The sequence below is a fragment of the Amphiprion ocellaris genome, chromosome 4, assembly GCF_022539595.1.
Source record: "Amphiprion ocellaris isolate individual 3 ecotype Okinawa chromosome 4, ASM2253959v1, whole genome shotgun sequence".
NCBI classification, from domain to species: domain Eukaryota; kingdom Metazoa; phylum Chordata; class Actinopteri; family Pomacentridae; genus Amphiprion; species Amphiprion ocellaris.
The window spans coordinates 6,228,070-6,247,845 of NC_072769.1; the positions used below are offsets into that span (position 1 = coordinate 6,228,070).

Sequence of the window (19,776 nt, forward strand, 5' to 3'; positions counted from 1 at the left end):
TTAATGATGTATTTATTTATTTAATTTTGGCACTTTTAGTCCTCCATACCTTTTGTGTGTGTTTGCTTTGTTTGAGCTGCAGACAAACACCGGTAGACGAGCCTGAATAGGACTGAACCAAGAGTGCCGACTCTGCGGGGGTACGTCAAAGTTACTTGGTTATCTGTAACGGGTCGTTCAAGTGAACAGGTCGTACCATTTGGAGGTTACGTGACATTTTAAGAGATTCACCGTGATGTGAGTTGGAATAGACGAACCATCCGTTTTAGCAGTTAAGAACGTAGAAACTCAAACGTCCCACCAGTGGTTTCTCCCCGTTATCCTGTTGCGCGTGCAGACTATTTTGACTGACAAACTGGCAGCAAAGACTCAACGGGTTAGTTTGGTTTCCGAGCAGGTAAGTTTACAACTGACAGCGTTCTTAAGAGTTGAACTGTTGTTTAGCTTCGTTTGGCGTCCTTCTGTTAATTGCGAAATGATTCGTGCTCAACTGTGAGTTAAACTTCGGTCAATTTCATGAACCTCTGACAGGTTGACACGGGCAGCCAGCCGTTGGTCCCCAAGTAACTAGCATAAGTTAACCTTTAAGCTAGTCGACAACAAACAAACAACAACCAGGGAGAAGTTCGCTTTTAAATGCCACGGACTGTATCCCTTTGCCCTTAAAATCACTCTGAGATGTGAGCTTGTTAAGCAGAAAAGTGCTACAAATTCACAATCTCGCCTGAATAAGCATTTCTCCTGTATTCTGTAACTCCAGACTGGCATGTTGTAGTGTTTTTCCCCTACTTTAAAAGGAAGACATGCATGTTTCTTGCCACATCAGTTTCCAGTTTCTGTGATGCAGCCAGCTTTAAGCCTATAATTTAGCGTCCTCTGTTCAGAATGAGAGTGGAGAGACTATTGTGAGTCTCAGTAAGAGTGCAGTAACAGTGTAATTTCTGTATCCATGGACGTAGGTTTTGTTTGAATGTTTGGGGAGGAGAGGGGACATATTAAATTGGAAACTGGGGATTTTAGAGCATATCACTACTACCTGCTTTCTGGTGAGGTTTTGTGCTCCAATTGGTACCTATTTGAAACAGTTTATGGTTGAAATGTATGCATGTAAAAGAAAGCACAAAATTCTGACATTTTAGATTATAATGGTACATAAGGCAGCATTGCTTTTGCAATCCTTGTGTTCTGTAGTGCTGCACTTTTTGTTTATATTATCCCTGGTGAGTCAACACTCAAATATAGACACGATTTAGTCTTCTGTCTTCTTTTGTGTATTTTGTTTTGGGAAGTGATGTATCCCCCTTACGCCTATGCATGACTGTGTTAGAGACAGCAGAGTTGTGTTGATTACATGCACATTTTCTCTATTGTGTGCCTTCATCTCCCCAGTTAATAGCCTGTTACTACTCTCCGCCTCTCCTGCTTGACGAGTTTCCTTTTTTTAACTTTTGTCCAGCTCCTAACCTTTGTGTCTTTTCACCTTCAACACAAAATTGCAGGTCTCATTCTCTCTCTGTAATCCTTCCATTCCTGAGGCAAACTGTGATGTGTAACTGAAAACATCAGGGTACAGAAATACAAGTCTCTCTGCTGCCATGTTGACTGCAGCTTTGTGTTCCCCTGCTGCCTCTATTGGCTTTTCTCAGCACCGTGGGAACTGATTGCCTTGCAGTTGTCGAAAGCTGTCAGGGTGGACAGATTCCTTTACACCCTTCTGTCTTCTTTACCTCTTGCTTCACCCTCTTATCTCCTGGTAACCCTTCTATTCTATTCTGCTGATCATGTGATGCCCAGCAGTGATAAGATTTGTGGACTAGAGTAGTTTCATTATTCTCTTTTGTATGTCATCCAATTCTTGTAGGATTTTGTCTGGATTTATTTTATACTACTTATTTCCTATTTATAAAAGAAAAGTGTTCTGTAATGAACCCGTTATCTAGATTAAACTCACACTGAACCACTGCTGTCCCTTACATTGTTTTCCAGGATATTTTATTTGGCAGTAGTGCAGCTCAACTCTGACCCCCTGTCAAGCTGTTCTTGAGTGTTCATCCCACTCCCACAGTATCCTGCCGTGGCTGTAAAGCCTCAGAGGACAGCTTCAATATTAGTAATTACATACACATGAAAATAAAGAAAACAGTGATTCTAAATGCTCTCTACAAAAGCGAGAATGACTCCAGTTCTGTAGTGTAGCATAAAGCCATTTGTTTTGTTTGTTTCTCTGCTCTGCAACAGTGGCAAACTGGCTGAATTAAAGTTGTTAAAAACGAAGCAAAGCAGAAAGAATATATGGAAATGAGACATAAGGAAAGTGTAACATGATCCTGGAAACCTTGGGTAATGAGAAAAGTAAGTTTGAGAGGAACAAAGAGCATATGTGTGCAGTAGATTGCTGTAACAGAGCCTGAAGAGAACACCCTCAAAAAAAGGATTAAGGTGGTAGAGGGATATTTTTGAGCCATTCAGTCATTTCATCAGTGTGTTGGCTGATAACCAGAGCTTTGCACTGATTTATGCATGCTGTTTGGATCATGCTCTCTCAAGATCGAAACCAGAAGATCTCCACCCAACCAGAAGACCTGGGTCTTTGTTATAACCTATACACATGCATATTCATGCATAAGTAATAACTGAACTATTTACCTTTTGTATGCTGTTATTAAAGCAGTATACATTATATAGGGCACTCCCATTAAACAAACACATTCATTTAGTATTTGTAAAATGGTGGATGCATTTATCTTTAGCTCTTTGCAGTGAGTAGTTTCTGAGCTGTATGTTATCAGTGTAAGAGCCTCTTACTTGGAAAAAAATAGCTTGATAGTGGTTAAGCAATTCTCAGATTTGTGGGGATTTTTTTTTTGACTTTCCCGGAATGACACAAACTTGTGCAAGCTTCTTACATCCATGTGTGCACTTTAAAGGTTTGTTCAAAGGTAAGCTTAACTGAGTTTAGCTTGATTACTGGATGTCTGTAGGATCAGGTAGCAGCTCTTCACAGAGGCACATACAGGGAGATATTTCTCTGGTGATTAAAACCTCAGCAAACCTAAGCACTTAGATAAAATCCTAAGAGTCCCATCACCACTGTAGTTACGAAAAACCGCTTCTCTCATGGTTGCATGTAAACAGGAAATGGATCTGACATTTGATGTAACCTAATCTGTTCTCACAAGGAACTTTATAAATACAGAAATTGCCATCTGTTATGAAGTTGTCCATCTTTAAGAAGCTGCTCTTTGATCCCATAGATATCAAGTTGAGACAAGTCAGGCTAAGCTGACCTTTCATAATAGTTTTCAATAATGCTATGTCTCAACTCCATAATGAAACTTTTTGTCTCTCCAAATAATTAATTCTCATATGATTATCACTTTTGTAATGGGATTGTAAATAATTAACACTCTAGTAATGTGGTAGAACTGTGATAATTCATGCACAAGTAATTTTTCTATGTTGGCCACCCGTCTTTCAAGCTGCTACAAGTGCAAAAACAGCATTTAATTTGAGACAGTCATAAATTAAACAGAAAAGGACAATAAAATGTGTTCTTTTGCTGTTTATGTAACTTTATTTTATGGAAAGTCCATTGCTAACATCTGATGTAATCATAGCTTAATGGCTGTTTTTGGCTTTTCTGGTGATGCAAATACCCAAAACATCTCAGTATTCTGGCACATTAACATAAAAATCCTGTAAAAATGCATTATATCCATTAAACGGTCATGCTCATTGATTTGCATTGTTATTCACAATGACCTCATAAACCAAAAAATATTAAAAGGGAGCTCTACCATGATATAAAAAGAATAGCTAAATCTCTAATGGTTGACATTTTAAATCAGTTCACCTTATGTGTCACCTATCGCCGGTCCCTTAAAGTGAAATTTATAAAAGTAATCTGTATGCTTAATATCAGTTTATATCCTCCTAAAAGGTGAGGTATGTGGATATGTTGTTGGAGCAGCTTTTTTTTATTGTCAGCTGTGATGTCAAAAGCTGTTCTATCAAAGCACAGCTGGGTAGATCTTGTAAAGACATTTTATTGGTCATTAATGAATATCTGGATTCAATTTCCTTGAATCCCAAATTCTCTACTAATACTGGCTTTAATGTATAACCACCGATGTCATAAAAACAACAGGACAGATCCTCACTGGGTCTTTGATGAAGGATTATATGAAGTTGTTGCACATAAATGAGGGCAGATGGGCATTCAGTGCACCCAAACACACAGTAACCAGCGCATTTCCTCCAAATCTTTGATACATAACACAATTTGATGGTACAATCTGACAATGCATCATTCTGTCTAAGTTCATGAATATTCATTTCACTGGTGACACTGTGCCTTCTGACTCTGACCACAGTCCTCATCACAAGCAGTGCCACAAAGGAGCTCTCATATCAGAATGGACAAAATGACGCAGTCCCTCGTGACAAGTCAACCTCATGAGTCACTGTCAAGTCATGCTTTTTGTAAAAGCTGCAGAATGTTGACAGCAAGAAAAAAGGACATAGAGAGATTTATTTTTTTCCTCATCAACATATATGGAAAGTATAAATGGGACCTGAGGGTGGGAGTGGCAAAAGCAGCTCTCATATAAACACTCCTTGAGGTTTGTTTCCTGTGCAGAACAAGCAGTAACATGATAAGAGCGTTCAAATTCCACGGAAGTCTGCTGGCATTTTTTCTCTTACCTTTAACTCACTTATCGCCCCGCCTCCCCCCCCTATTTCCCCTCCTCTCTCAGGTAGAGGAATAAACACCATGGTGGAAGTGGAGTGCAGGTCTGAGCAGGTGAGGGCGTGATCCCGCCACAATCGGTCGACAACGAGGCCGACAGCTGGACTAATCGATACTGCCAGTGGAAAAGAAGAATGGCCCGAAATGTAAACTTTGACTTGAACCATCCTCTTATGGAAGCTGGACTAGAGTAAGTGTTATCGTAGGCCTCTCCATTTCTTCATGTTCCTCCCATTTTCCTCTCAGTTCTTCTGTTTGGTTTTGCTGATTTGAGCTGTTGCCTAATGACACTCAACGCGAAGGCCGTGAGAGTGGGAGGAAAGGATTAGCTGGGTAGACGGCTCATAATGCAAACTGTCCCAGGGCTTTCATGTATGTTTTTCTTTTTGAGTCATGTGACCAGCTACTTACCCCTTTGTTCTCATAGAAAAGACTCATGTTTGGTTGAATGCGTTTGAATACATGTGTATGCTTGTATGTTTTGCTTTCTGTGGTATCTGTGTAAAAGTCAAAGAGAACTGGACGTGCTGCCTTCCCTTATGTTCTTTTCCTTCTTGCTTTAACAAGACAAAAACAGCCAGTAAGCTTGACTTTAAAGTACTGTACATCTAGATAGTGCCGGAAGAGGGGCACACAGAAGGCAATCTTGGCTATACTGCTGTACCCATGAGACTACTGGTGACTGAGTCAGAAAGTGTTTTATCTGTTGGGGAGTAAGTAGCCTACAGTGCCCAGAGCACTCCAGAACTGTACTGAAGCATGCCTTTGAATCCAGCCTATCTTGTACCACCCTCTTTCCCGTCTTTGCGTCTGTCCTCATGTCCATGTGTCCCTCTGTCAGGAGTCCAGTGGATGAGGAAGGTGTTCATGACTCTTTCAACCAGCTGATAGCAGAACAGAGTCAGAATGGAGGAATATCTGATGCCTATGAGCTGCAGCAGCTGCAGAGAGAACTGGACGAGGAGGGCCGAGGTACTGTGTTTAATGCATGTGATGAACTTAAATGAAATTATACAAAAATTAAATATCCTGAAAATATAATATGGTTAAGTCATATAGAGTAATATGATCTGGGATTGTGGATATTGTTTTGATATTCCTGTATAAGCGTGGTTGATGAAAAACACCGATGTTCCAGAGATAGACACGTTCATCAAGAAAATAGAGAATAGTAAAATGTTCAATAGTGTCACTTAAATCCCTTACATGCAAGCTGCTATAAAAGAGCATAATGAAAACACACAGTTTAGTTGCATGAACAAACGCCAAACAAGCTCCCTCTGTGGTTCATAAACAGTCTAGCATATATCTTAATAATCGCCCTACTCGAGGCTTCCATGCAGGATTCAGGAGGCGCATTAATCCACAATCACCTGGGCCTCTTCTCTCCCTCGATTATGTGCCTGCAGATCTCCCCTGGTGGGGACTGCAGCCAGCAGGGACCAGTGGTTGCCCTTGTGAGATGACTTTCACAATCAAAAAACACCCACAACCATGTATCTCACACCACTGCCACCTAAGCGATACACTCCCTGAGGGTGGTATAGGGTCCATCTGAGGACACCCAGTCTTGGACAGCCAGTCTGAACTTTAACTTCAGCACGGTGTGAATGCTTTGCCCTGGTCACCCTCCATACACCTCCGATTCTTACTTTATTCCTTTATCCCTTATTTTTTATCGAGGCACGGAAATGAGTTTGTGTGTGTTTTTAATTGTTGTTGTAACATTAAAATTATACCTGTGTATCTTGGTTAAATGGTGTCAAATTTGTAATTTTCCTCTTGGTCTTTATTTAAATTAGATTGTTATAAAATTTATTGACTAAAATGGAACGTTTTATCAAGGTAAATTTATTGCCCAGCACTGTTTCTATAGTTACTGACAATGTAATTTTCTGGTTAAATGCATGTCTCATTTTAGTTAAGTGTCCTTGCTGAACAAAATGTTCTGCAAAGTCCTAGCATCACTAAAATCTTCTGATGTGGAAGTCATTTCAGAGCACTGTTGGTTATTCCTAAAATGTCAATTTACAGTCTAACGTGTCAGTGCTTGATTCTCATTTGCCAGTTTTGCACAGAAATATTTAAAATTTTTTGTGGGTTTTTTTTTTTTTTTTTTTTTTTTTTTTTTATCCACAGATGATGTGGCCTACCTGTCCAGCCCTGTACGTGAGTTTAGGGGCCGGAATAAAGGGCGACGGGATGTGGAGTGGGAGGAAGATGAAAGACAAACAGACCCCCTAATAGCTGAACGCTGGTCTTCGGCCACCTTGAGGATCCTGTCCTCCATGCCCAGTCGCACTATCGGTGAGTCCTGCAGAACGCTACTGAATACTCATGCAGAGAGAGCAATAGAAATAAATCTGGAGTAAACTATTCTTCAATTGAAAGTCCACTGAGCATATGAATTAATTCCTGCTTTAAAAATTTGTATTTTTCAAATGAGTTTTACAGATGTTATGACATTCATCATTTTGACATTTAGTCCTACTGAGAAAATAGGAAACAAACTGCCCTGACCTTACTAACCACAAGGGTGAAAGCTGCTAGTTGATAAAAATGAAACATTAAACATTTTTTTGGTAAGATCTTCGTTTTAGCTAATCTCTTGTCTCAGTAGTAGCCTAGTGTTGCATGGTAGATCAGCATATGTGTTCTATAAGACTGAACAGTTTTGCCATTGTAGCCTTTTGACATCCCTGAAAGATCTCAAGCTCCTTTGCCTGTTGCAAAAACTGTTACCACACTTAGTCTGTAGAAATCCAGTCACAGCCCAATATGCATCCTTTCTGAGAACAAGGCTGCTCATCATAGTTCATTGGTACTGTGCATGCTGGAGATGTGAAGTTTCATAACACTGTAAATACTCTATGTGCACTGAAAGCTGGATGGATGTAAAGTGCTTTATAGTAGCCTACTTAACCAGAAAACTAAGCAACTGTGTTACCATACGTTAACTTTGTGTAACTTTAACACTTCAGCTGGCATTATTGGTGTCATACTACACAATGCTGCATGTTAAAAGGTTCAAAAAATAAGTGTGTTTCAATTGAGCAGAGTTTCATGAGGAAGCAGTTTGTTTGTCGTCTTCCTGTCTGTGACAGATCATGTGCTTCATCATGTTCTGAAGATAGCTTGATAACTGCTACTTGGTACAAGTGGGTGGTAACAGTTTGTATTTCAACGCTTAACTTATGTAAAAAGTCACATAAAGTCATGCTACAATATGCTTGTTTTTTGTGCATTGTGTACAGAATTTTATTATGATGTATTGTCTTGTCACTGTTGCTATCTTATTTTTGTCTCCAAGTTCTCAAATTGAATTTTAGTGAATTAATAATTAAACCGTGTGTTAAAGAACTGCTGAATAGATTTTAATGCTGAGGTAGATTTGAAGTAGCTTTGTGTGTAATAATAAGGTTAAAATTGTTCAATGTTAGTGGAGCACCTTTAAGGGAATTAAATGCAGTGGATCCATCTCTGAATTGTCTGATCCTCTTTGTTGTCCAGGCCGCAGCAGGGGAGCCATCATCTCTCAGTACTACAACAGGACTATGCAGCTTCGCAGGCGCAGGCAGAGCAGACCATCCATCAAAGACTTTTCCCGCTCTGCCAGACCGAGCATACGAGGCTATGGCATGGAGGCAGATGAGGCAGATGGAGAAGACACAGAGGGTGAGGAGATTGATGTGCACTGATTAGACTGTTTACTTTAAAGACTAATCTGTTTGTACTTTTAAAACTGTTGTCCATATGTATTGCAGTGAGTAAAAGGGAACGTTTGGTGAACAACCTGCAGAACCTGTCAGTGACCGACAGAATCAGGATGCTCCGTGCAATGCCTCTCAGTGTGGCTGAGAAGAATGAACTCAGGTAAATGCCTTCCTCATTCTCATTACTTCTGTTTAGAATAACTGTGTTTTTATGTATCAGTCTGAAATGACCCTTGTTTTTTTCTGTGTACAGAAGGTTAGCATTACAAAAGGAAAAACAAACACTTTCTGGCAGCAAGCTTCCCTGTTGCAGTCGACTCAAATATTACATCATCATTGTAAGTAACAGACACTACAAGAAGCATTTGTATATGTTCTGCCTGCTGACTTTTGTTTTGTTGGTTGTTTTTTTTAAGCTGCTGGGTCTCTTTTCCTTTAAAAGGGTGGCTAGATACTGTTTCATTTGGTATTTCTGTTGTATAGGAATTAGCTAAACAATGTATATTTAGGTGCTGCAGGTGAAAAGTAATTTTTAACCTTGAGAACAGAAGTTGGCAGAACAGTTTCACCCCAGGATCAAATTAGTGACTGCTGTGGAGCATTTTGATCAGATCATACCATTTTAATCATTTTGCCTAAATACCATTGAACTGTGCATGTTCAAATTTCTGTTGTTTTCCCTAGCTTTAAATATCTTCTAATCCAAGTTGTGTGGTCTATGTTATTCTAATACAATGCATTTTTTGTCAAATTCACACCGCCCTGTAAATGTGTAACAACCAAAGTAGCTCTGACTGATCCATACAACACTACTCCAGCATGTGTACGTTTGACCTGGAATGGAATATCAACTCTCTTTCTCACAGACTCTGCCTTTAACAGTTAAAATCTAAAGTTTACAGGATTAAAAGTATGCTATTAAATCTTAAGCAGAGTTTAATTGTACTGAGTTGAAAAGCCCTTTCCCCACACATTTTAAAGTTTTAAAAAAATCAGCCATTACCATGTCTGTGTCTGTTCTACATTGCTTGCTTTGTGATTGTCAAATACAACAGTAGCGCATGTTGTCAGGTTGTCCTTATCAGTAATGTGTGATATCATGAAAACACAGTCACATCCCATACAATTAATGGTGGCTACATTTTATTTGTACAGTATGAACAAATGAGCAGGGACCAGACAGTATTATTGTCGGTGCTCGCTGGTTAGTCCTAAAGACAACATAAATTGAACTTACAGTAAATCTTACAGTTGTAGAGGAGAAGTGTGGGTGTGATGTATGCAAGCAAACTGCTGATTCGATGCTTGCTACTTTTTGCAGCAGAGACTTCCTACAACACTGCATTTCCTGTACTAATAAATAACTAGTGAGCAGTTAAAGACAGATCATATGCCTCTCTAATATTATCTACGTAGTAATCGAAGCATGATAATAGTGTAGTCAGTGTGGCTGTGCTCTTTCAAAATAGAGTGACAGATTCCTAATTATATAAAGAGGAACACTGTAACAGTTCTGGTTTATGTTTTAGATTAAATATATAGTTAGAATGTGCTATGAGTTCAACATGTGCTGTGAACAACATGTGAATTGTAGTCAGTTTTGTCAGATGATTAAAGGGACACAGAAACATTGACATGAATGAAAAGACACCACAACACATTCTTTAAGGCTGCAGTTGGGTATCGGTGCGTATTTCCTGTAGGTGTTGTTATCATGGCAGTGTAATTGCTCTGCTGCCCAAGCATTTATGACTTTCTGTGTGAGTCACAGATGTTAGATTTACAAAACCACAAGCACATGTGTACTTGGCCTTGTATTGCTACACTGATTTTTTTTTTTTTCTCTGCCTGATCTCCTGCACCGTCTCATCCCAGGCTGTGAGACAGAGTTGGTACAGCTGGTTGTCCTTCCTGCACTCCCTCCAGCTGTGGCAAATGCCACTCAAGAGAGTGAGCGGCCGTTTTGGCACTGGAGTTCTCTCATACTTCATTTTCCTCAAGACCCTTCTCTACTTCAATCTCTTTCTGTTCCTGGTCACGGGTGCCTTCTTGGTGCTGCCTCAGGCCGTTCACCCTCCAATGCTGCCCGCAGAGAGACGTCCTTTCTCTGGACTAGAGCTCCTCACTGGAGCGGTAAGCTGTTTGTTGTGGTGCCACGTTATTGCAACGCTTCTCACATGCAATTCAGTTTGTATAGTTTGTAGAAAGCATCCATCGCATCCTTGATGTGTACTCAAAAGCTTTAGACCTGTACAATGAGTTTACAGTAATATAGCTATCTGTAACCCTCTGAAGCCAGAGCAGTTTCTAGATGTTTTTTTATTTTTTGGGGGGGAGGGGGGGAGGTTGCTCTTATCGCTTTGGACTCATTTTACATTGTGATATAACTTCTGCACTTTTATGTCAACAGTACAGCCATTGTTAGAAGTAGAGAGAACTAAAAAAAAAATCTTTGTCTCCTACCTAGTCTTTGTAAGTGCATTTAAAACCCAATTCTGTCAAAAATCCCTGAATTTGTGTCATGTGACTGTTGGCCACAGCAAATATGGCTTCTCAGTTTTAAGGAGCTTAGAATTTTTAGTTTTTTGTTGTTTGTTTTTTGTTTACAAAATTTGGTTACTGCAAACAGTAGACAAACATGCTGAATGAACTGATTTTGAAGAAATCTCATTTATGTGCTTAAATTTGGTTGTTGTTCCCAACAAACTGAAATTGCATATGATTAGTTTAGGGGCCTTTGAAAAGTTGATAGCCGGACAGTTCCATCTATTTTACTTTGTCTTTTTTTGCTTTGATAGATGCCGACATTTTGGCTTTTTTTTAGGACAACATGCCTTTCAAACCCGCCAGTGGGTTTTGGGATTTAGAAGTTTAAACTACTGTACCTGAAGTCCCGTTTCTCTCAAACATTTAGGTTTCTCTATAGTATTTTACTTGGATATTTGAACTTCATAGTGCCAAAGGATATTTGTGCAGGGTTTTCTTCGAATAATTTTTAATGCCGTCCAAAGAGATTTTATGCAGCACCAAAAAAAACATCACCAATATTAAACTGATACGTACAGGGGATTTTTAAAACATTTTAACCAATATTGGTAATCAAGGTTTTATTTGCTCCGGAATAATACATTTTGTTGTTTGTTAAATGGTCAGAAATAACAGGCAAATTCATAGATGTCAGGTAAGATAACAGACTCAACTTGTTTGGAGCCAATTTTACTCTGTCACTGAAATAGACGTGATGGGGAAATTTGAAATCTCCACTGTAGATTAGCTGAGTTGGGCAGTTTATGAATTTGCTAAATAAAAAAAAGCTGGATTTTTTTCAATGAAGGGAAAAGTGTAGATTTTGCAAATTTTAGTATGGTAATTATGAAAAAGAAGTATTGCAGACAAAATGTGTTTAAGGCACTTTGATTTAGTGTTTTTATGCTTAAAATATCCTAAAACCTCAAAAAAGTATGCTTGCAAGATAAATAGTTATCACCTTATAGATTTCAACCCAAGCCAAATAAGGCAATGTCATCTGTGAAATAATATACATTTTTCTTAGTTTATTACAGGCTTAGTTGTACTTGCTTGCTGCTAGCAGTGTTGATATGAAGTAATGAGGTAAAACTAAAAACTAAACAGCTGCTTTTATCATGTGTTCCTGTCTTAGGGCTGTTTCTCAGACTCAGTGATGTACTATGGATACTACTCTAATGACACACTGCATAAGAGCTGCAAGGATGATGGTGCAGTGCAGAATGACTCTGTGTCCAATTCAACCGGACACGACTGTGTGTCAAAGCGCCTCTCTTATAAAATGTCACTGGCATACTTCTTTACCATTGGAATGGCCTTCTTTATCACGTGTATCATCCTTGTGTACAGGTACAAAATCTAAACCATTGTAACTGATTTCATTTTAAAAATCTGTCGACCTCAGGCTGGCTTCTTTGCCTAAATGCATTTTTTTTAATGTGATCTCCCAACAGTATGTCAAAGTCGTTCGGTCAGAGCTTCAGAATTGACAAATCCCATAGCATCTTGGCCATGAAAGCCTTCTGCTCCTGGGACTTCAAGGTCATCAAAAAAACTTCCGTTAAACTTATGTCAGAAAATATCTGCACACAGCTCAAGGTAAACACACACATGCATGCACAGAAATTACAAAAATACATCCTCCTATCTATTGACAAACAGGAAGATGATGATCTAATACATTCTTTCCCTTAATTATTCCCTGTCTCTGTCCCTCCCTCGCAATATCCTTCTGCTCTGTATATCTCTCACTCCTTTTCTCTCTCATGTTATCTTTCTCTTCCTCCTTCATCTCCAGGAACTGCTGGCAGAGGTGAATCATAAACGTGTCAAGAACACAGTGGGCCAGAAGTTGTGCCGACTGATGGTTCACGGCCTGGCATGGACAATCTGCATAGTAAGCACCGCTGCCTGTGTGACTGGCATTTACTTCTTCTCGGACTACATGCACCAGGTGAGTTGGGGTGGTTTGTTTTTCATTGATGTAGAGTCTTGGGTCCATGTGTTTCTTTGCACATAGAATGCCTTTTTCTACTACTACTACTACTACTGTCAATATCAGTGATGATTCTGTACCACATTTAAATTGCAGATGAGCTGCATGACTGCACCTTCTAATAGTACGGTATCATCTAAGCAATGATAATCTAAAATAAATAAATCTCAACAGCTGTTGTGTAGCTCAGGACTGAACCTGAGGACGGCTGCTATGTAACAAATGATTTGATGGCAGCTGATAAACTGTGACTCTGTGTGACAGGTCACCTGTCTGAGGTGAAGAAAAACACTAACTTGTCATTAGATTGTGACTGATCTTTTCTCTATGTCAGGAATAATTTATACGTGATTAATGAAGTTACTGCTGTTGTATTGTGCATACACTGTGGCTCTGGGGACCCTCATATGAATCCTGCTGCTGTCTGATGCAGCAGATATTTAACAAACTTTGAAGAATAACTCCTACAAACATCTGGGAGCAGCAAACTAAACTTCAGCTTATGGTCACATGTTCTCAGCAGCCAGATTACATTTATTATAGGTGAGTCATTATTGTGAGTCCTCACCATAGTAATTTAAATTTTTTTATGGACATTTCAGTTTGTAATTGGTGTGAAATTGTCAGGGAAAGTGAATGAGAAAGGTGCTTTATGGTTTTACACGCTCTGTGATGTTTTTGGACCAAAGTGGATGCTGAAATTGGAAAAAGCCTTCCCAAAATCGCTTCACACAACTCAAAGTGCATCACTTGTGTGTGCCACTCTGTTAATGTGACTTGTTGGCTCAAAGAAATTCAGTTCAGTTCTGTTTTACTTGTATAGTGCCAAAATGTAACGTGTCATCTCAAAGCGCTTTAAGGTCAGGACCATACATTATTATCAAGAGATATCTAACAGTTTCCCCATGCCTTAGTGTGCTTAGTGACAGAGGAAACAACTCAGTTTTCTTTTATTGATAGTGAGGCTTCAATCAGTGAAAAGGAGTTTAATAATTAACATCTGGTACAAACAACTGTTTTGGACTGTAGAAGAAGTGTACAACATTAAAGCAGACATCATCAAGTTACAAATTAACTTTCACCACCTTATCCATCTTTGGTTTTGCTCTCTCCTTGACAGAACCTGCAGCAAAGTTCTCGTAGTGTCAACCAGGACCCCTTGTTGAATGAGGCCAGCCTGCTGGCTCTACCTGTGCTGGTGTCCCTCATCAACCTGCTGCTGCCTGGCCTCTTCAACCTTGCGGCCTGGATGGAGGACTATGAGTCACCTTCTGTACGCACATATGTGGCCATCAGCCGGTATGAGCAGGGAATCTGCATGTACAGAAATGATGTCAGAGCTAAAGACAGCTCAGAACTGATAGATTTGGTTGTTAACATATTGTTTGGTGTCCGTGTAGAAACTTGATGTTGAAAGTGAGCGTGCTTGGAGTCCTGTGCTACCACTGGCTGGGTCGGGTGGCTGCTGACCCTAACAGTATTGGGCTCAAGGTAATCTAAATGACACAGTTTACGCTTTCAAAGTGCCAGACCACAGAACCTCACAGCTGTGTGAAAAAAATATCATCTTAAGTTTCTGCTGATTTAATGACAACTTTGTGCTCTGTTTTGTGTATTTTCACAGTGCTGGGAGAGTTTTGTTGGTCAGGAGCTTTATCGCTTCCTGCTCATGGACTTCATCTTCACCCTACTGGACACCTTGTTTGGAGAGTTTCTTTGGGGGTGGGTCATTCATCAATAAGATCCTTGTAACTGTACCTTTTTTGTGTGTTAAGGCGAACTGTCATCATTTTAAGACTAATTATTCAGTCAAACCCGTGTGAGTCAGTGAAAATAACACTGTTTCTGTTGGTTTTTTTTATTTTTTAATGTCTTCTTGTTACTCTTCTTGTTACTACTTAAGTCATCTAATTCTGCCCTGCTGCTTGTCTGCAGGTTGTTTTCTGAGAAGGTGCTGAGGAGAAGGAGGAAACCAGCGTTTGATATTGCCAGGAATGTCCTAGAGCTCATCTATGGACAAACATTAGCCTGGTACAAACCTCATTGTTCGTGCTCAGTGAAGTCAAATTGTTATGATTGTTTCTGGAAAATGAGATTTTTTTGTGTGTGTGTTTTTCAGGTTGGGCGTTCTCTTCACTCCTCTTCTCCCTGCAGTGCAGATTCTCAAACTGCTGCTCCTCTTCTACATTAAAATGGTACTTAAAATGAGACACTTAAGTTAAAATGCACTGAATATAAGCTTAAGTTAATAATGAGAAAGAGGAAAACCATTAATAGTATTAGTGTAATTCTTTTAAATGTATGTTGTTCTTGTTTATCCTGTCACATTTTTAGTCAATGTGGGCTTGTTTTTCATTGTCATGTAAAATCGTGCACCTCTATGGAAACAGCACAACCATGACTACAAGTATGGAGATCTCAAAAATATCTTTTGTGTGGCATGACAAAGTTTTAATACCATAAATCATAACTTAAGAAAAAAACTAATTCGACCTTAATTGATTATTTATTTTACGCAGTTGAAACAAACTGTAATCAACGCAGGTCACAGAAGTTACCAGCACTGTAAAAATAGATGGTGACATTTCGTACTATAGATATAGCGTTTTTAATTTGCTTCCGTAATTGTCTTTGATCTGCTGCATGTCACTGTTTGTTGCAGCTGAGTCGCTAATAGCTTCACACTTGAACTCTGGAGCTCCTAATCTTTAGTTTGTTTAGTCTTGTTATTGCAAATAGTTAATTTAAAAATTAGACATGCAGAAGTCTTCTGACAGAACAGCAGATCACAGGGTTCTGCCGATTCTTTCAGTTTTACAGTTTCTGTACTCTAATAAATGGTGTAATCGTGGCAGATTTTTAAAAAACAGTTACCCGTCAAAACTACCGGCAGGTTTTAGATACTTGGCTGGTTACTTCTCACCACATTTTGACCATGTGTGTGTTTTTATTCTTACAATCTGTTGATTAAATTTCTCAGTACTGCAGCCATACCATGTGTGCTCATATCATTGTGCAATGTGTATACTGTGTTTGACCAGCTTAGTTTGTGTTAGTCATTCCACTAAAAAGCTTTAACTTATGATCCACTCCATAGTTTCTAAACTCCTCTGACAGTGCTGTTTGCTCACTGACTTCACTGAACCACAACTTCCTCTGTCACATTTTCTCTGCCTTGTTGTCGAGCTGCTGAGGGTTGTTATGGAGACAGTGACCTCTGACCCCGGCCTGCGTTTTTCTCCCCACAGAGCAGTGTGATGATGAACTGTCAGGCCCCCAGGAAGCCGTACAGAGTCAGCCAGATGACCACCATCTTCATCACCCTCCTCTGCTTCCCCTCCTTCCTTGGCGCCTCAGTGTGTGTCACTTACACAATGTGGAGGTACTCGCACAAATAAGTGTTTCATTTTGTCACTTCTTTCTCTGTGGACCTGCCCTGTCCTGTCCTTCACTGTAACCACTAAATGTCCAACCCCAACCCACAAACTAGTTCTATAGCCATGTTTAGTCACTGTGGTAATTTTGGCACCTTTTTCAATTTAGTTTAATTCTTTTGACAGAAATATGTATTGATTCTAGTATAGTTTTTATATACTATAGTCGTATAAAGTATTGCGCAGTACATAGGAAGATTGAAAACATTTTTGTTTAGTTTCCAAGGTGCCATTTTAGTCTAATTTGTGCTTTTGAATTTTTTCAAAATCACCTAAGTACACTGAGGCCCCAGCTGTCGCTATCTTTGTGTGCGATTACCACGGTTACAGGTGTTACTGTGGTCTGTGGTGAAGTAAATGGAAAAGGCTCAGTGTTCATTTCCCTCTGCTCTGCTTTAATACAACAGACAGACTGTCCTCCTCAGTAAATCCAGTTTCCAGTTTAATTTCCAAACTCTGATCTGCTCCCTCTCTGCCCTGCTCACCTATCATTAACTTTACCCCAACTACATACCTCCTACTCATTCAGTAGATAATTTACCCATTTGTTCACTAAACTCCTGTGTGCTGTCTAGGCTTAGCTTTAGAAGATATAATTAATACAATTATCCAACAGTGTTTCTTTTGTAAGCATCAAGAGGAAACTTTAGCTGAAAGTACCATTATTTAACATTATACCCACATCACCTTCGTTAAGTTAGCAGTGTAACATTAATCTTAGCTGACCTTTTTATAAATGCTGCTGATTGTCTGCATATTTGTAGTTTGTCTCAGTTGCTTTGTTGCCGCTTCTCATCATAATTTCTAGATAAGTTCAGTTCATCAGTCTGTTTACTTTCAGATAACATTACTGTCTGACATGCAACATTACTGAATGTTAGGAGCTCGTTAATTACCAGCAGTACAACAGGTCAAACTGATAAGCGGAGGAAACTTTGATCAGGAGCAGCAGTATATGATTCCACAGATTCTGCATCTTCACATGAACAGTGTTTTGTTCATTTGTCCATTCAGTCGTCTTAAACGTTATTTTTTTTCTTCATTAAAGGAAAGAGTAAAACATTTGCCATAGTTCCTGTCTTAAAATATTACTTTTTATTTTATTTTCGGTATATTTTCATTATGAAATATATTTCATCATAGTTGTTGTTAATGAAATCACTACTGTTCAGACCAACCTTAGCCCTGCTTGAACAAACACATTTCCCTCGTTTATTTGAAAGTGTCTTAGTTTAACACAACATAGTAAGAAGGGCTGCATTGACCATCAAGTAGCCAATCTGGTACATTAATTTGCAATTTAACAATTACTGTAGTTCTCCTGATTAACCCATAATCATGGTGAGAGTTAAATGATTGTCGCACCTCAAACTGCTCTCTCTTGATTGTATTTACAAAACACAATTCCACAAATTGAACTGTTGTGGGGTTTCACTGTTATGTTTCCCAACGGGAGGCAAGTCCCCATAGAGAAATTGTACGACAAGATTTTTATCACTCCAAGCTGAGTCCAAGCAAACTATCTCACACACAACATAAGTGTTTTTGTGTATTTAATCGGCATGTGCGTGTTGAGGAAAATGAAAATTGACTAAAGCAGTCAAGCAAACACACACTCCAGAGCAGTTGTTTAACTGTTGATCGGGATTATGTTTTATTTCCACAACTTTATCTGAGAATCACAACTTCGTTCTGTGACCGTGATATGATTCACCTCTTGTTTTCTGGTAACCTGCACACATGCTCACAAAAAAACGCTTTCACACGTACAGACGTCTGTGTCTTCTGTCTTTAGTATCAAGCCATCTGTATCATGTGGTCCGTTCCGTGGGCTCCAAACGATGTTCCAGGCAGGAAAACTATGGGTGCAAGAAATGGAAAAACATGATCCCAAGCTGTCCGTAGTGGCCAGAGCTCACTCCTACCTGGTGGAACACCCTCTTTTCCTGTTTGTGGGAGCAGGAATATTTCTGTGAGCATAAACATACACATGAGCAAACATTAAAACTGCAGCATTAAGGCAGATCAGAGTATCAGTCTGTGTTGTATCTCTCATCTCTCAAGCAAGAAAAAATATCTTGTCATGCTGCATGTTTGTTTAGGAGAGTGTTCTCTAGTCAGCACTGGTTGTATTGATCACTTTGTTTCCTTTTCATCAGGATAGTCATCTACTTCTACAGTCAGGTCGTGGATGGTCAAAGAAAGATCATCAGTTTACTGCAGGAGCAGATAGAAAATGTAAGATATCACCTAATGTACATATACAAGTTTGTTTCAGTTTAACTCATTTTTAAAGATATGAAACTATAAGAATGTCCTCCTCTGCTGATATTTGTTGTCTTTCAACAAATCTCTTTCACCCTCTTCTTCTTCTTCCTTCTTCAGGAGGGAGAGGATAAAAAGTTCCTGATCACTAAGCTCCAGTCCATCCATGAGCAGAAACGAACGCCTGCTCGAAGACTCACAAGTCAGGTTGGTCTTTGAAGCTCTTTTGCACATCTTTTCAACTGAGTGTGATACAGTATGAATCTGGACATTGTGGCTTTTGTTTAAACCCACTTTTCTTTTCTCTTCTTTTCTAGGATTCTACGTGTTAAAACACTGCAATCTCCAGAAGACAAGCTTATTCAATTCTCTGAGATTTGAGGTCAGGAGTATTGCTAAACCAGACGGTATATAACTGGAATATTAACATGGAAAGACAACAAATCAAGTGTATTATGCATTGGTAGAAAGTTTTGCCTGATTTTAATGGCTGGAGTATTTGTAGATAGAAGGAACAGGGTACGGTTATAAGATAAAATACCTGAACTGGAACTTTTAAAGTCAGAGTAAAGTCGGTGTTACTTGTGAGGCCATCAGCTCTGTATAACTATTGACTACTCATAAGAATTGAGGAAATGCAGAATTACGCAGGTGGCACAGGAGAGGAAGATAACCGAGTTTTAAAAAGCTAACTAAGCAACGAGAAGGCAAGTCTGTATGCATTACAACCAGCAGTGTAACTGAGATATAGCTCTTCTCAGGTAGAAGCACTTTTATACCAACTGTGAACAGTATTTTATTCATAGGTGAACTTTGGGTGGTGTGGGTGTGAGCATGTTGATACTGTAAATGATTCCTGTTTTTAATGCTTGTTTTTTCTGAGTTGTTCTTTTAGGGTGATGACTGCTGTCTCTGTACTTTTTTAAAGTAAATTATGTTTTATCATAACAGCGTGTATTTGTATTTATTAGTGTGGGCACCACTACATTACAAGACAATACTTGTTACAAACTTTACAGCCTGAACAACAATATGCACAAAGTAAGAGAACATGCAAGTATAAAAGTAAAATGTATGGAGACATTGTTAACT

The 19,776-nt window shown here is 39.2% G+C and overlaps 1 protein-coding gene across 1 annotated transcript; it reads left to right on the top strand.

Annotated features, from left to right (window-relative positions):
* Window positions 1-239: 239 nt before the first annotated feature.
* On the top strand, window positions 240-19,632 carry tmc6b (transmembrane channel-like 6b). The gene is made up of 21 exons (XM_023290383.3): window positions 240-397; window positions 4,758-4,940; window positions 5,592-5,722; window positions 6,890-7,057; window positions 8,261-8,425; window positions 8,515-8,623; window positions 8,717-8,801; window positions 10,339-10,596; window positions 12,125-12,339; window positions 12,444-12,588; window positions 12,788-12,943; window positions 14,106-14,284; window positions 14,386-14,476; window positions 14,610-14,707; window positions 14,921-15,016; window positions 15,105-15,180; window positions 16,234-16,367; window positions 18,215-18,391; window positions 18,579-18,657; window positions 18,805-18,891; window positions 19,002-19,632. The coding sequence occupies exons 2-21, from the start codon at window positions 4,885-4,887 to the stop codon at window positions 19,014-19,016; spliced, it is 2,520 nt and encodes an 839-aa protein (XP_023146151.1). The 5' UTR covers window positions 240-397; window positions 4,758-4,884; the 3' UTR covers window positions 19,017-19,632.
* The last annotated feature ends 144 nt before the right edge of the window (window positions 19,633-19,776 follow it).

Coding starts and splice junctions, on each gene's coding strand:
- tmc6b (XM_023290383.3), top strand. CDS start 4,885: ATGGCCCGAAATGTAAACTTTGACTTGAACCATCCTCTTATGGAAGCT. Junction 7,058..8,260: donor CATGCCCAGTCGCACTATCG/GTGAGTCCTGCA, acceptor TTTGTTGTCCAG/GCCGCAGCAGGGGAGCCATC. Junction 12,589..12,787: donor ATATCTGCACACAGCTCAAG/GTAAACACACAC, acceptor CTTCATCTCCAG/GAACTGCTGGCAGAGGTGAA.